At 61.1% G+C, this 16,322-nt stretch overlaps 1 protein-coding gene across 1 annotated transcript in view; it reads right to left on the bottom strand.

Annotated features, from left to right (window-relative positions):
* The window catches only part of LOC123357539 (mucin-16-like), a 46,762-nt gene that overhangs the window by 20,354 nt on the left and 10,086 nt on the right, over positions 1–16,322 (bottom strand). Inside the window, exon 3 of the mRNA XM_045000707.1 lies at positions 153–15,374. Coding sequence (XP_044856642.1) covers positions 153–15,374 — 15,222 coding nt within the window. The remainder of the gene's footprint in view (positions 1–152; positions 15,375–16,322) is intronic.

Raw genomic sequence — 16,322 nt, 5'->3', positions numbered from 1 at the left:
CAGACTTTCCTCCCTTGTGGAAATTTCAGCTGTGCTCAGGACTGGAAGAGAGGTTGCCATGGGAGTCTCACTGCTTGTATATTCACTAAAAGTGAGGAGAGAGGAGGAGGTGCCTGTGGTGGGCTCAGCCGAGGTCGCGGAGCTTCTCTCACCGGTAGAGGAGGAGATGCCAGTGCTGGACTCAGCCAAGGTTGTGTGGCTGCTCTGGCTGGGAGAGGAGGAAGTACCAGTGGTGGTATAAGCTGATGTGGTCAGACTGCTCTCGCTGGGAAATGATGAGGTGCCCATGGTGGGCTGGGTCAAAGTCGGGTGGCTGCTCTCGCTGGGAGAGGAGGAGGTGCCAGTGGAGGACTCGGCCGAGGTTGTAGGGATGCTCTCACTGGGAAAGGAGGAGGTAGCTGTGGTGGGTTCAGCAGAGGTTGTGTGTCTGCTCTCTCTAGGAAAGGAGAAGGTGCCAGGGGTAGACTCGGCCACGGTCGTGAGGCTGCTTTCCTGGGGTAACAGGGAAGTGCCCGTGGTGGGTTTGGCCGAGGTCATGGGTCTGCTCTCGCGGGCAGAGGAGGAGGTGCCAGTGGTAGACTCAGATGAGGTCGTGGAGATGCTCTCGCTGGGAGAAGAGGACGTACCCGTTATGGTCTCGGCCATGGTCATGTGGCTCCTCTCGCTGGGAGAATAAGAGGTGCTAGTGGTGGACTCGGCCGAGGTGATGTGGCTACTCTGCTTGGGCGACAAGGAGGTGCCCGTGGTGGGTTCGAATGAGGTCGTGGGAGTGCTCTTGCTGGGAGAGGAGAAAGTGCCCATTGTAGTCTCGGCCATGGTCGTATGGCTCCTCTCACTGTAAGAAGAGGAGGTGCCAGTTGTGGTCTCAGCTATGGTTGTGTGGCTGCTCTCACTGGCAGAGGAGGCAGTACCAGTGTTGGGCTCGGCTGAGGTCGTGTGGCTTGTCTTGCTGGCAGCGGAGCTGGTGCCCGTTGTGGGCTCGGCCGAGGTCGCTGAGATACTCTCGCTGGGAGAGGAGGAGGTTCCTGCTCTGGTCTCAGCTATGGTCGTATCACTGCTCTCCTTGGGCGAGGAGGAGGTGCCCGTGGCGGGTTGAGCCGAGGTCATGGAGATGCTCTCGCTGGGAGAGGAAGTGGTGCCCGTTGTTTGCTCGGCCGAGGTCATGGAGATGCTCTCGCTGTGTGAGGAGGAGGTGCCCGTTGTGGGCTCAGCCGAGGTCTCAGGGATGCTCTCGCTGTGTGAAGAGAAGGTGCCCGTGGAGCTACTGGCCGAGGTCATGTGGCTTGTCTTGCTGGGAGAGGAGAAAGTGCCCATTGTAGTCTCGGCCATGGTTGTATGGCTCCTCTCGCTGTGAGAAGAGGAGGTGCCAGTGTTGGGCTCGGCCAAGGTCGTGTGGCTTGTCTTGCTGGCAGCGGAGCTGGTGCCCGTTATGGGCTCGGTCGAGGTCACTGAGATGCTCTCGCTGGGAGAGGACGAGATGCCCGTTGTGGGCTCAGACAAAGTGGTGGAGATGCTCTCGCTGGGCGAAGAGGAGGTGCCCATGGAGCTCCTGGCCGAGGTCGTGGGGCTGCTCTCGCTGTGAGAGGAAGGGGTGCTAGTGTTGGGCTCGGCCGAGGCCGTGGGGCTGCTTTTTCTGGGAGGGGACGTAGTGACAAAGGTGGACTCGGACGAAGTCAAGTGGCTGCTCTCGCTGGGAGAGGAGGAGGTTCCCGTTGTCGTCTCGGCCACGGTCGTGTGGTTGCTCTCACTGGAAGAGGAGGAGATGCCTGTGGTGGGCTCGGCCGAGGTCGTGGAGATGCTCTCACTGTGAGAAGAGGAGGTGTCCGTGGTGGGCTTGGCCGAGGTCGTGTGGCTTGTCTTCCTGGCAGCGGAGCTGGTGCCCGTTGTGGGCTCAGCTGAGGTTGCTGATATAGTCTCGCTGGGAGAGGAGGAGCTTCCTGTTGTGGACTCAGTTGAGGTCGTATCGCTGCCCTCCTTGGGCAAGGAGGAGGTGCCCGTAGCGGGTTGAGCCGAGGTCGTGGAGATGCTCTCACTGGGAGAGGAGGAGGTGCCTGTTCTTGTCTTGACCACGGTGGTGTGGCTGCTCTCGCTGGGTGATGAGGAGGTGCCAGTGGCAGACTCGGCCGAGGTCGTGGGAGTGCTCTTGCTGGGAGAGGAGAAAGTGCCCATTGTAGTCTCAGCCATGGTTGTATGGCTCCTCTCGCTGTGGGAAAAGGAGGTGCCAGTTGTGGTCTCAGCTATGGTTGTGTGGCTGCTCTCACTGGCAGAGGAGGCGGTACCAGTGTTGGGCTCGGCCGAGGTCGTGTGGCTTGTCTTGCTGGCAGCGGAGCTGGTGCCCGTTATGGGCTCGGTCGAGGTCACTGAGATACTCTCGCTGGGAGAGGAAGATATGCCCGTTGTGGGCTCAGACAAAGTGGTGGAGATGCTCTCGCTGGGCGAAGAGGAGGTGCCCATGGAGCTCCTGGCCGAGGTCGTGGGGCTGCTCTCGCTGTGAGAGGAAGGGGTGCTCATCTTGGGCTCGGCCGACGCCGTGGGGCTGCTTTTTCTGGGAGGGGACGTAGTGACAAAGGTGGACTCGGACGAAGTCAAGTGGCTGCTCTCGCTGGGAAAGGAGGAGGTTCCCGTTGTCGTCTCGGCCACGGTCGTGTGGCTGCTCTCATGGGAAGAGGAGGAGATGCCTGTGGAGATCTTGGCCGAGGTCGTGTGGCTTGTCTTGCTGGCAGCGGAGGTGGTGCCCGTTATGGGCTCGGCCGAGGTCGCTGAGATACTCTCGCTGGGAGAGGAGGTGGTTCCTGTTCTGGTCTCAGCTATGGTCGTATCGCTGCTAGCCTTGGGCAAGGAGGAGGTGCCCGTGGCGAGTTGAGCCGAGGTCATGGAGATGCTCTTGCTGGGAGAGGAGAAGGTGCCCGTGGAGATCTTGGCCGAGGTCATGTGGCTGCTCTCGTTGGGAGAGGAGGAGGTGACAATGGTCGACTCTGCCGAAGTCAAGTGGCTAGTCTCGCTGGGAGAGGAGGTGCCCATGGTGGTCTCAGCCATGGTCGTGTGACTGCTCTCACTGGAAAAGGAGGAGGAGCCCGTGGTGGACTCGGCAGGAGTCGTGGAGATGCTCTTGCTGGGAGAAGAGGAGATTCTCGTGGAGGTCTCGGACAAGGTCGTGCTGCTGCTCTCCTTCGGCGAGAAGGAGGTGTCCATGGCGGGTTGAGTTGAGGTCGTGGAGATGCTCTCGCTGGGAGAGGAGGAGGTGCCTGTTCTTGTCTTGACCACGGTGGTGTGGCTGCTCTCGCTGAGTGATGAGGAGGTGCCAGTGGCAGACTCGGCCGAGGTCGTGGGGGTGCTCTTGCTGGGAGAGGAGAAAGTGCCCACTGTAGTCTCGGGCATGGTTGTATGGCTCCTCTCGCTGTGAGAAGAGGAGGTGCCAGTTGTGGTCTCAGCTATGGTTGTGTGGCTGCCCTCACTGTGAGAAGAGGAGGTGCCAGTGTTGGGCTCAGCCGAGGTCGTGTGGCTTGTCTTGCTGGCAGCGGAGCTGGTGCCCGTTATGGGCTCGGTCGAGGTCACTGAGATACTCTCGCTGGGAGAGGACGAGATGCCCGTTGTGGGCTCAGACAAAGTGGTGGAGATGCTCTCGCTGGGCGAAGAGGAGGTGCCCATGGAGCTCCTGGCCGAGGTCGTGGGGCTGCTCTCGCTGTGAGAGGAAGGGGTGCTCATCTTGGGCTCGGCCGACGCCGTGGGGCTGCTTTTTCTGGGAGGGGACGTAGTGACAAAGGTGGACTCGGACGAAGTCAAGTGGCTGCTCTCGCTGGGAGAGGAGGAGGTTCCCGTTGTCGTCTCGGCCACGGTCGTGTGGCTGCTCTCACTGGCAGAGGAGGTGCCCATGGTGGTCTCAGCCGTGGTCGTGTGGCTGCTCTCATGGGAAGAGGAGGAGATGCCTGTGGAGATCTTGGCCGAGGTCGTGTGGCTTGTCTTGCTGGCAGCGGAGGTGGTGCCCGTTATGGGCTCGGCCGAGGTCGCTGAGATCGTGGGGCTGCCCGTGGCGGGTGGAGCTGAGGTCATGGAGATGCTCTCACTGGGAGAGGACGAGGTGCCTGTTCTTGTCTTGACCACGGTGGTGTGGCTGCTCTCGCTGACTGATGAGGAGGTGCCACTGCTAGACTCGGCCGAGGTTATGTGGCTGCTCTCGCTGGGAGAGGAGGAGACGCCTGTGGTGGGCTCGGCCGAGGTTGCAAAGATGCTCTCACTGTGAGAAGAGGAGGTGCCTGTGGAGCTCTTCGCCGAGGTTATGTGGCTGATCTCACTGCCAGAGGAGGAGGTGCCAGTGGTAGTCTCGGCCGAGGTCGTGTGGCTTGTCTTGCTGGCAGCGGAGCTGGTGCCCATTGTGGGCTCGGCCGAGGTCGTGGGGCTCCTCTCGCTGGGAGAGGAAGAGATGCTAGTGTTGGGCTCGGCCGAGGCCGTGCGGCTGCTTTTTCTGGGAGAGGAGGTGGTGACAAAGGTGGACTCGGATGAAGTCAAGTGGCTGCTCTCACTGGGAGAGGAAGAGGTGCCCATGGTGGGCTCGCCTGAGGTAACAGAGAAACTCTCGCTGGCAGAGGAGGTGCCCATGGTGGTCTCAGCCATGGTCGTGTGGCTGCTCTCACGGTAAGAGGAGGAGATGCCTGTGGAGATCTTGGCCGAGGTCGTGTGACTTGTCTTGCTGGCAGCGGAGGTGGTGCCCGTTGTGGGCTCGGCCGAGGTCACTGAGATCCTCTTGCTGGGAGAGGAGATGGTTCCTGTTCTGGTCTCAGCTATGGTCATATCGCTGCTAGCCTTGAGGAAGGAGGAGGTGCCCGTGGCGGGTAGAGCCGAGGTCATGGAGATGCTCTCGCTGGGAGAGGAGGTGGTGCCCGTTGTTCGCTCGGCCGAGGTCATGGAGATGCTCTCGCTGGGAGAAGAGGAGGTGCCCATGGAGATCTTGGCCGAGGTCGTGTGGCTGCTCTCGTTGGGAGAGGAGATGGTGCCCGTTGTTTGCTCGGCCGAGGTCATGGAGATGCTCTCGCTGTGAGAAGAAGAGGTGCCCATGGAGATCTTGGCCGAGGTCGTGTGGCTGCTCTCGTTGGGAGAGGAGAAAGTACCAGTGGTGGTATAAGCCGATGTGGTCAGGCTGCTCTCGCGAGGAGAGGATGAGGTGTCTGTGGTGGGTTCTGCAGAGGTCATGGGTCTGCTCTCGCTGGGAGACGATGAGGTGCCCGTGGTGGTGTCAGCTGAGGTCATGGGGCTACTCTCACTGGGAGAAGAGGAGGTAGCAGTGGTGAGTTCAGCAGAGGTCGTGGGTCTGGTCTCGCTGGGAACGGATGAGGTGCCAATAGTGGTGTCAGCCGAGGTCATGGGGCTACTCTCACGGGGAGAGGATGAGGTGCCTGTGGCGAACTTGGTCGAACTCGTGAGTCTGCTCTCCGTGGGAGAGGCGGAGGTGCCAGTGGAGAACTCAGCCGAGGTTGTAGGGATGCTCTCACTGGGAGAGGAGGAGGTAGCTGTGGTGGGTTCAGCAGAGGTTGTGGGTCTGCCCTCGTGGGTAGAGGAAAAGGTGCCAGTCGTAGACTCAGATGAGGTCATGGAGATGCTCTCACTGGCAGAGGAGGACGTTCCCGTTGTGGTCTCGGCCAGGGTCATGTGGCTCCTCTCGCTGGGAGAGGAGGAGGTGCCAGTGGTGGGTTTGGATGAGGTCGTGGATATGCTCTCACTGGGAGAGGAGGAGATGCTTGTGGTGGGCTCGGCCGAGGTTGTGCGGCTGCTCAGGCTGGGAGTCGAGGAACTGGGCATTGTGGTCTCAGCCAGAGTCGTATGTCTGCTCTCGCTGGGCGTGGAAGAGGTGCCCGTGGTGGGCTTGGCCGAGGTAACAGAGATGCTCTCACTGTGAGAAGAGGAGGTGCCCGTGGAGCTCCTGGCCGAGGTCATGGGGCTCCTCTCGCTGGGAGAGGAAGGGCTGCTAGTGGTGGACTCGGCCGAGGCCGTGGGGCTGCTTTTTCTGGGAGAGGAGGCAGTGACAATGGTGGACTCGGCCGCAGTTAAGTGGCTGCTGTCGCTGGGAGAAGAGTAAGTGCCCATTGTGGTCTCGGCCAGGGTCGTATGTCTACTCTCGCTGTGAGAGGAGGTGCCCATGGTCTCGGCCGAGGCTGTTTGGCTGCTCTCACTGGGAGACGAGGAGGTTCCAGTGGTGGGTTTCTCCGAGGTCATGGGTCTACTCTCATGGGTAGAGGAGGAGGTGCCCGTGGAGCTCCTGGCCGAGGTCGTGGGGCTCCTCTCGCTGTGAGAAGAAACGGTGCTAGTGGTGGACTCAGCCGAAGTCAAGTGGCTGCTCTCGCTGGCAGAGGAGGTGGTGCCCGTGGTGGGCTTGGCTGAGGTCGTGGAGATGCTCTCACTGTGAGAGGAGGAGGTTCCCGTTGTGGTCTCGGCCATGGTCGTGTGGCTCCTCTCGCTGGGAGAGAAGGAGGTGCCAGTGGTGGACTTGGCCGAGATGGTGAGTCTGCTCTCGGTGGGAAAGGATGAGGTGCCTGTGGTGGGCTGGGCCATGCTCGTGTGGCTCCTCTCGCTGGGAGAGGAGGAGGTGCCAGTGGTGGACTCGGCCGAGATGGTAAGTCTGCTCTCGGTGGGAGAGGATGAGGTGCCTGTGGTGGGCTGGGCCAAGGTCGTGGGTCTGGTCTGGCTGGGAACGGATGAGGTGCCAATAGTGGTGTCAGCCGAGGTCATGGGGCTACTCTCACGGGGAGAGGATGAGGTGCCTGTGGTGATCTTGGTCGAACTCGTGAGTCTGCTCTCGCTGGGAGAGGCGGAGGTGCCAGTGGAGGACTCGGCCGAGGTTGTAGGGATGCTCTCACTGGGAGAGGAGTAGGATGCTTTGGTGGGTTCAGCAGAGGTTGTGGGTCTGCTCTCGCTAGGAGAGGAGAAGGTGCCAGTGGTAGACTCAGATGAGGTCGTGGAGATGCTCTCACTGGGAAAGGAGGATGTGCCCGTTGTGGTCTCGGCCATGGTCATGTGGCTTCTCTCGCTGTCAGAGGAAGAGGTGCCAGTGGTGGACTCGGCCGAGGTCATGAGACTACTCTGCTGGGGTGACGAGGAGGTGCCCGTGGTGGGTTTGGTTGAGGTCGTAGAGACGCTCTGGCTGGGCAACGAGGAGGTGCCAGTGGCAGACTTGGCTGAGGTCACGGGGATGCTCTTGCTAGGAGACGAGAAAGTGCCCATTGTGGGCTTGGCTGAGGTCGTGGGGCTGCTCTCTCTGTGGGAAGAGGACGTGATGCCTGTGGTGGTCTGAGCCACGGTCGTGTGGCTTCTCTCACTGTCAGAGGAAGAGGTCCCAGAGGTGGGTTGGGATGAGGTCGTGGATATGCCCTCACTGGAAGAGGAGGAGGTGCCAGTGTTGGGCTCAGCTGAGGTTGTGCGGCTGCTCAGGCTGGGAGTGGAGGAACTGGGCATTGTGGTCTCAGCCAGAGTCGTATGTCTGCTGTCGCTGGGAGTGGAAGAGGTGCCAGTGTTGGGCTCAGCTGAGGTCGTGTGGCTTGTCTTGCTGGGAGAGGAAACGGTGCTAGTGGTGAACTTGGTTGAGGTCGTGGGGCTGATATCGCTGGGAGAGGAGGAGCTGCCCGTGGAGCTCCTGGCCGAGGTCGTGGGGTTGATATCGCTGGGAGAGGAGGTGGTGACAATGGTGGGCTTGGCTGAGGTCGTGGAGATGGTCTTACTGTGAGAGGAGGAGGTTCCCGTTGTGATCTCGGCCATGCTCGTGTGGCTCCTCTCGCTGGGAGAGAAGGAGGTGCCAGTGGTGGACTCGGCCGAGATGATGAGTCTGCTCTCGGTGGGAGAGGATGAGGTGCCTGTGGTGGGCTGAGCCAAGGTCGTGTGTCTGGTCTCGCTGGGAACGGATGAGGTGCCAATAGTGGTGTCAGCCGAGGTCCTGGGGCTGCTCTCACGGGGAGAGGATGAGGTGCCTGTGGTGATCTTGGTCGAACTCGTGAGTCTGCTCTCGCTGGGAGCGGCGGAGGTACCAGTGGAGGACTCAGCCGAGGTTGTAGGGATGCTTTCACTGGCAGCGGAGTAAGTAGCTTTGGTGGGTTCAGCAGAGGTTGTGGGTCTGCTCTCGCTAGGAGAGGAGAAGGTGCCAGTGGTAGACTCAGATGAGGTCGTGGAGATGCTCTCGCTGGGAAAGGAGGACGTGCCCGTTGTGGTCTCGGCCATGGTCGTGTGGCTCCTCTCGCTGGGAGAGGAGGAGGTGCCAGTGGTGGACTCGGCCGAGGTCATGAGGCTACTCTGCTGGGGTGACAAGGAGGTGCCCGTGGTGGGTTTGGATGAGGTCGTGGAGACGCTCTGGCTGGATGATGAGGAGGTGCCAGTGGCAGACTCGGCTGAGATCGTGGGGCTGCCCTCTCTGTGGGAAGAGGACGTGATGCCTGTGGTGGTCTGAGCCACGGTCGTGTGGCTTCTCCCGCTGTCAGAGGAAGAGGTGCCAGAGGTGGGTCCGGATGAGGTCGTGGATATGCTCTCACTGGGAGAGGAGGAGGTGCCAGTGTTGGGCTCAGCTGAGGTTGTGCGGCTGCTCAGGCTGGGAGTGGAGGAACTGGTCATTGTGGTCTCGGCCAGAGTCGTATGTCTGCTGTCGCTGGGCGTGGAAGAGGTGCCAGTGTTGTGCTCAGCTGAGGTCGTGCGGCTTGTCTTCCTGGGAGCTGAAACGGTGCTAGTGGTGGTCTCGGCCGAGGTCGTGGGGCTGATCTCACTGGGAGAGGAGGAGGTTTCCGTTGTGATCTCGGCCATGGTCGTGTGGCTCCTCTCGCTGGGAGAGAAGGAGGTGCCAGTGGTGATCTTGGTCGAACTCGTGAGTCTGCTCTCGCTGGGAGAGGCGGAGGTGCCAGTGTAGGACTCGGCCGAGGTTGTAGGGATGCTCTCACTGGGAGCGGAGTAAGTAGCTTTGGTGGGTTCAGCAGAGGTTGTGGGTCTGCTCTCGCTAGGAGAGGAGAAGGTGCCAGTGGTAGACTCAGATGAGGTCGTGGAGATGCTCTCGCTGGGAAAGGAGGACGTGCCCGTTGTGGTCTCGGCCATGGTCGTGTGGCTCCTCTCGCTGGGAGAGGAGGAGGTGCCAGTGGTGGACTCGGCCGAGGTCATGAGGCTACTCTGCTGGGGTGACGAGGAGGTGCCCGTGCTGGGTTTGGATGAGGTCGTGGAGACGCTCTGGCTGGGTGATGAGGATGTGCCAGTGGCAGACTCGGCTGAGGTCGTGGGGCTGCTCTCTCTGTGGGAAGAGGACGTGATGCCCGTGGTGGTCTCAGCCACGGTCGTGTGGCTTCTCTCGCTGTCAGATGAAGAGGTCCCAGAGGTGGGTTGGGATGAGGTCGTGGATATGCCCTCACTGGGAGAGGAGGAGGTGCCAGTGTTGGGCTCAGCTGAGGTTGTGCGGCTGCTCAGGCTGGGAGTGGAGGAACTGGTCATTGTGGTCTCAGCCAGAGTCGTATGTCTGCTCTCGCTGGGCGTGGAAGAGGTGCCAGTGTTGTGCTCAGCTGAGGTCGTGTGGCTTGTCTTGCTGGGAGCTGAAACGGTGCTAGTGGTGGACTCAGTCAAGGTCGTGGGGCTGATCTCGCTGGGAGAGGAGGAGGTGCCCGTGGTGGGCTCGGCTGAGGTCGCGGAAATGCTCTCACTGTGAGAGGAGGAGGTTCCCGTTGTGGTCTCGGCCATGGTCGTGTGGCTCCTCTCGCTGGGAGAGAAGGAGGTGCCAGTGGTGGACTCGGCCGAGATGGTGAGTCTGCTCTCGGTGGGAGAGGATGAGGTGCCTGTGGTGGGCTGGACCAAGGTCGTGGGTCTGGTCTGGCTGGGAACGGATGAGGTGCCAATAGTGAGGTCAGCCGAGGTCATGGGGCTGCTCTCACGGGGAGAGGATGAGGTGCCTGTGGTGATCTTGGTCGAACTCGTGAGTCTGCTCTCGCTGGGAGAGGCGGAGGTGCCAGTGTAGGACTCGGCCGAGGTTGTAGGGATGCTCTCACTGGGAGCGGAGTAAGTAGCTTTGGTGGGTTCAGCAGAGGTTGTGGGTCTGCTCTCGCTAGGAGAGGAGAAAGTGCCAGTGGTAGACTCAGATGAGGTCGTGGAGATGCTCTCACTGGGAAAGGAGGACGTGCCCGTTGTGGTCTCGGCCATGGTCATGTGGCTTCTCTCGCTGTCAGAGGAAGAGGTGCCAGTGGTGGACTCGGCCGAGGTCATGAGACTACTCTGCTGGGGTGACGAGGAGGTGCCCGTGGTGGGTTTGGTTGAGGTCGTAGAGACGCTCTGGCTGGGCAACGAGGAGGTGCCAGTGGCAGACTTGGCTGAGGTCACGGGGATGCTCTTGCTAGGAGATGAGAAAGTGCCCATTGTGGGCTTGGCTGAGGTCGTGGGGCTGCTCTCTCTGTGGGAAGAGGACATGGTACCCGTTGTGGTCTCAGCCATGGTCATGTGGCTTCTCTCGCTGGGAGAGGAGGAGGTGCCAGTGGTGGACTCGGCCGAGGTCATGAGGCTACTCTGGTGGGGTGACGAGGAGGTGCCCGTGGTGGGTTTGGATGAGGTCGTGGAGACGCTCTGGCTGGGTGATGAGGAGGTGTCAGTGGCAGACTTGGCTGAGGTCGTGGGGCTGCTCTCTCTGTGGGAAGAGGACGTGATGCCTGTGGTGGTCTGAGCCACGGTCGTGTGGCTTCTCTCACTGTCAGAGGAAGAGGTCCCAGAGGTGGGTTGGGATGAGGTCGTGGATATGCCCTCACTGGAAGAGGAGGAGGTGCCAGTGTTGGGCTCAGCTGAGGTTGTGCGGCTGCTCAGGCTGGGAGTGGAGGAACTGGGCATTGTGGTCTCGGCCAGAGTCGTATGTCTGCTCTCGCTGGGCGTGGAAGAGGTGCCAGTGTTGCCCTCAGCTGAGGTCGTGTGGCTTGTCTTGCTGGGAGCTGAAATGGTGCTAGTGGTGGACTCGGTCGAGGTCGTGGGGCTGATCTCGCTGTGAGAGGAGGAGGTTTCCGTTGTGATCTCGGCCATGGTCGTGTGGCTCCTCTCGCTGGGAGAGAAGGAGGTGCCAGTGGTGAACTCGGCCGAGATGGTGAGTCTGCTCTCGGTGGGAGAGGATGAGGTGCCTGTGGTGGGCTGGGCCAAGGTCGTGTGTCTGGTCTCACTGGGAATGGATGAGGTGCCAATAGTGGTGTCAGCCGAGGTCCTGGGGCTGCTCTCACGGGGAGAGGATGAGGTGCCTGTGGTGATCTTGGTCGAACTCCTGAGTCTGCTCTCAGTGGGAGAGGCAGAGCTGCCAGTGTAGGACTCGGCCGAGGTTGTAGGGATGCTCTCACTGGGAGAGGAGTAGGTGGCTTTGGTGGGTTGAGCAGAGGTTGTGGGTCTCCTCTCGCTAGGAGAGGAGGAGGTGCCAGTGATAGACTCAGATGAGGTTATGAGGCTACTCTGCTGGGGTGACGAGGAGGTGCCCGTGGTGGGTTTGGATGAGGTCGTGACACTCTGGCTGGGTGATGAGGATGTGCCAGTGGCAGACTCGGCTGAGGTCGTGGGGCTGCTCTCTCTGTGGGAAGAGGACGTGATGCCCGTGGTGGTCTCAGCCACGGTCGTGTGGCTTCTCTCGCTGTCAGAGGAAGAGGTGCCAGAGGTGGGTCCGGATGAGGTCGTGGATATGCCCTCACTGGGAGAGGAGGAGGTGCCAGAGTTGGGTTCGGCCAAGGTTGTGCGGCTGCTCAGGCTGGGAGTGGAGGAACTGGGCATTGTGGTCTCAGCCAGAGTCGTATGTCTGCTGTCGCTGGGAGTGGAAGAGGTGCCAGTGTTGGGCTCAGCTGAGGTCGTGTGGCTTGTCTTGCTGGGAGAGGAAACGGTGCTAGTAGTAGACTCGGCCGAGGTCGTGGGGCTGATATCGCTGGGAGAGGAGGAGATGCCCGTGGAGCTCCTGGCCGAGGTCGTGGGGTTGATATCGCTGGGAGAGGAGGTGGTGCCCGTGGTGGGCTTGGCTGAGGTCGTGGAGATGGTCTTACTGTGAGAGGAGGAGGTTCCCGTTGTGATCTCGGCCATGCTCGTGTGGCTCCTCTCGCTGGGAGAGAAGGAGGTGCCAGTGGTGGACTCGGCCGAGATGGTGAGTCTGCTCTCGGTGGGAGAGGATGAGGTGCCTGTGGTGGGCTGAGCCAAGGTCGTGTGTCTGGTCTCGCTGGGAATGGATGAGATGCCAATAGTGGTGTCAGCCGAGGTCCTGGGGCTGCTCTCACGGGGAGAGGATGAGGTGCCTGTGGTGATCTTGGTCGAACTCGTGAGTCTGCTCTCGCTGGGAGCGGCGGAGGTGCCAGTGGAGGACTCAGCCGAGGTTGTAGGGATGCTTTCACTGGGAGCGGAGTAAGTAGCTTTGGTGGGTTCAGCAGAGGTTGTGGGTCTGCTCTCGCTAGGAGAGGAGGAGGTGCCAGTGATAGACTCAGATGAGGTTATGAGGCTACTCTGCAGGGGTGACAAGGAGGTGCCCGTGGTGGGTTTGGATGAGGTCGTGACACTCTGGCTGGGTGATGAGGATGTGCCAGTGGCAGACTCGGCTGAGGTCGTGGGGCTGCTCTCTCTGTGGGAAGAGGACGTGATGCCCGTGGTGGTCTCAGCCACGGTCGTATGGCTCCTCTCGCTGGGAGAGGAGGAGGTGCCAGAGTTGGGCTCGGCTGAGGTTGTGCGGCTGCTCTCGCTGGGAGTGGAAGAGGTGCTAGTGTTGGGCTCAGCTGAGGTCGTGTGGCTTGTCTTGCTGGGATCTGAAACGGTGCTAGTGGTGGACTCGGCCGAGGTCGTGGGGCTGATCTCGCTGGGAGAGGAGGAGGTGCCCGTGGAGCTCCTGCCCGAGGTCGTCGGGCTCCTCTCGCTGTGAGTGGAAACAGTGCTAGTGGTGGACTCGGTCGAGGTCATGGGGCTCCTCTCTCTGCGAGAGGAGGAGGTGCCAGTGGTGGACTCAGATGAAGTCGTATGGCTACTCTCCTTGGGCGAGGAGGAAGTGCCCGTGGTGGGTTCAGCTGAGGTCATGGAGACGCTTCCGATGTGGGAGGTGGAGGTGCCCATGGTGGGCTTGGCTGAAGTAACGGAGAAACGCTCTCTGGCAGAGGAGGTGATGCCCGTGGTGGTCTCAGCCACGGTCATGTGGCTCCTCTCGCTGGGAGAGGAGGAGGTGCCAGTGATGGACTCGGCTGAAGTCATGAGGCTACTCTGCTGGGGTGACGAGGAGGTGCCCGTGGTGGGTTTGGATGAGGTCGTGGAGACACTCTGGCTGGGTGATGAGGAGGTGCCAGTGGCAGACTCGGCTGAGGTCGTGGGGCTGCTCTCTCTGTGGGAAGAGGACGTGATGCCCGTGGTGGTCTCAGCCACGGTCGTGTGGCTTCTCTCGCTGTCAGAGGAAGAGGTGCCAGAGTTGGGCTCGGCTGAGGTCGTGTGGCTGCTCTCACTGGGAGAAGAGGAGGTGCCCATGGAGCTCTTGGCCGGGGCCGTGTGGCTGCTCTCTCGAGGAGACAAGGAGGTGCTGGTTGTGGTCTCGGCCAGGGTCGTATGTCTGCTCTCGCTGGGAGAGGAGGAGGTGCCAGTGTTGGGCTTGGCCGAGCTTGTGGGGCTGCTCTCGCTAGGAAAAGAGGTGGTGTCCATGGTGGGCTTGGCTGAGCTCGAAGAGATGCTCTCACTGGGAGAGGAGGAGGTGTCCGTGGTGGACTCAGCCGAGGTCGTGGGGCTCCTCTCGCTGGGAGAGGAAGAGGTGCTAGTGGTGGACTCGGCCGAGGCCGTGGGGCTGCTTTTTCTGGGAGAGGAGGCAGTGACAATGGTGGACTCGGCCGAAGTTAAGTGGCTGCTCTCGCTGGGAGAGGAGGAGGTGTCCATGGCGGGTTGAGTTGAGGTCGTGGAGATGCTCTCGCTGGGAGAGGAGGAGGTGCCTGTTCTTGTCTTGAACACGGTGGTGTGGCTGCTCTCGCTGGGTGATGAGGAGGTGCCAGTGGCAGAATCGGCTGAGGTCACGGGGCTGCTCTTGCTGGGAGAGGAGAAAGTGCCCATTGTAGTCTTAGCCACGGTCGTATGGCTCCTCTCGCTGGGAGAGGAGGTGGTGCCCGTTGTGGGCTCGGCCGAGGTCGCTGATATAGTCTCGCTGGGAGATGAGGAGGTGCCGGTTGTGGTCTCAGCAATGATTGTGTGGCTGCTCTCACCGTGAGTGGAAGAGGTGCCAATGGTGGAATCAGCCAAGGTCGTGGAGATGCTCTCGCTGGCAGCGGAGCTGGTGCCCGTTGTGGGCTCGGCCGAGGTCACCGAGATACCCTTGGTGGGAGAGGAGGAGGTTCCTGTTGTGGTCTCAGCACTGGTTATGTGGCTGCTCTCGCTGGGAGAGGAGGAGATGCCCATGGTGGCCTCAGCCGAGGTCACAGGGATGCTCTTGCTGTGAAAAGAGGAGGTGCCCATGGAGCTCCTGACCGAGGTCATCTGGCTGCTCTCACTGTGAGAGGAAGAGATGCTAGTGGTGGACTCGGCCGAGGCCGTGGGGCTGCTTTTTCTGGGAGAGGAGGTGGTGACAAAGGTGGACTCTGCCAAAGTCAAGTGGCTGCTCTCGCTGGGAGAGGAGGAGGTGTCCGTGGTGGGATCGGCCAAGGTCGTGTGGATGCTCTCGCTGGAAGAGGAGGAGATGCCTGTGGTGGGCTCGGCTGAGGTTGCAGAGATGCTCTCACTGTGAGAAGAGGAGGTGCCTGTGGTGGGCTTGGCCGAGGTCGTGTGGCTGGTCTCGCTGGGAGACAAGGAGGTGCCGGTTGTGGTCTCAGCTGAGGTCATGGAGATGCTCTCACTGTGAGAAGAGGAGGTGCCAGTGGTAGTCTCGGCCAAGGTCGTGTGGCTTGTCTTGCTGGCAGCGGAGCTGGTGCCCGTTGTGGGCTCGGTCGAGGTCACTGAGATACTCTCGCTGGGAGAGGAGGAGCTTCCTGTTGTGGTCTCAGCAACGGTCGTGGGGCTGCTCTCACTGTTGGAGGAACGGGTGCTGGTAGTGGACTCGGCCGAGGCCGTGGGGCTGATCTCGCTGGGAGACAAGGAGGTGCTGGTTGTGGTCTCAGCTATGGTTGTGGGGCTGCTCTCGCTGGAAGAGGAGGAGGTGCCAGTCGGGAACTCGGCCGAGCTCATGCGGCTGCTGTCCCTGTGAGAGGAGGTGTTGGCAGTGGTGGGTTCAGCTGAGGTCGTGGGGCTGCTCTCGCTGGGCGAGGAGGTGCCCGTGCTGGGTTCAACTGAGGTCGCGGAGATATTCTCGCTGGGAGAAGAGGAGGTGCCCGTCGTTGACTCGTCCACAGTCATGGGGCTGCTCTCGCTGGGAGAGGAGGAGGTGTCCGCGGTGTTTGTGTCTGTCCATGTTCCAGCCGTCTCTGAGGTGCTGGTCGCTGCACCTGTTTGCAATGATATTTCTGCTCAATATTTTCTCTCCAGTGTTTTCATTTGAAGCTGGTGTTTGCAACAGGACCCAAGATTGTTTTACACCCTGTAGCGGGGTGGACCCCGCTCCGGCCCGGAGGGGTTTAAAAAGTGGCCTGGCAGGGCTTGAGAAGACAACCTTTAGCCTGGGCTGACTGGGGAAGTGGCTGCAGGTGAGGTGAGTGCCCCAAACTGAGCCACAGGCCTTATAGAAAGGCCAGGGAAGCCAAAAGCCAGACAGTCTCTCTCTGCCTTCAGAGGGAGATGGGCCTGGCTGCTGGAAACTAGAGAGAAGGTACCTGAGTGGAGCAGGGCTGGGGAAAGGCTGAGGAGCTGGGGAGCTCTGGCCTGGAAAGCCCCAGGCTGCGGCCTAGCGAAGGGCTAACAGGTACTGGGGGGTTGCAGAGGGCAGCCCAGGGGTAGGCCAAGGCAGCAGGTCCAAACCCCCTTTGCTGATGATGAGTGCTGGCTACTGCAGTCTGCCCCAGCGAACGGGGGCTAGATAGAGACTGGGCAGTAGCCACTACTGAGGCGAAGTGGGGATAGAGGGTGGGGGTTCCCCGAGGAGGGGAGACCCCGAGAGAAAGGGGTTACTGCCAGGGGGCAGCACCCCATGTAAAAGGGCACCGGGTCCAGGGAGGGACACGGGGGCCTGAAGACAGGTGGATCACCGGCCTGCAGGGGGCGCGCCGAACGCTGGAACAGAGCTAATTCCCGGAGTCACCAGCAGGAGGCGCCGCAGGGGTGAGTCCGACCCGTTACACACCCAAAGGTCATTTCTCAGGGGTTTGGGCACCAAAATCTCTTTGGTTTTCCCGCCTTGAGAGCCCTCCCTCCCTGCTTGCCGATTTCCCAGCCTCTCTCGTATGCACATTCCTCACCCCTTTACCTGCGTCCCTATTCCCCCAGAAACCACCTTCCAG

The sequence above is a fragment of the Mauremys mutica genome, unplaced genomic scaffold (assembly GCF_020497125.1).
Source record: "Mauremys mutica isolate MM-2020 ecotype Southern unplaced genomic scaffold, ASM2049712v1 000752F_np12_obj, whole genome shotgun sequence".
NCBI lineage: Eukaryota > Metazoa > Chordata > Testudines > Geoemydidae > Mauremys > Mauremys mutica.
This window is presented reverse-complemented; position numbering and strand designations above follow the sequence as displayed.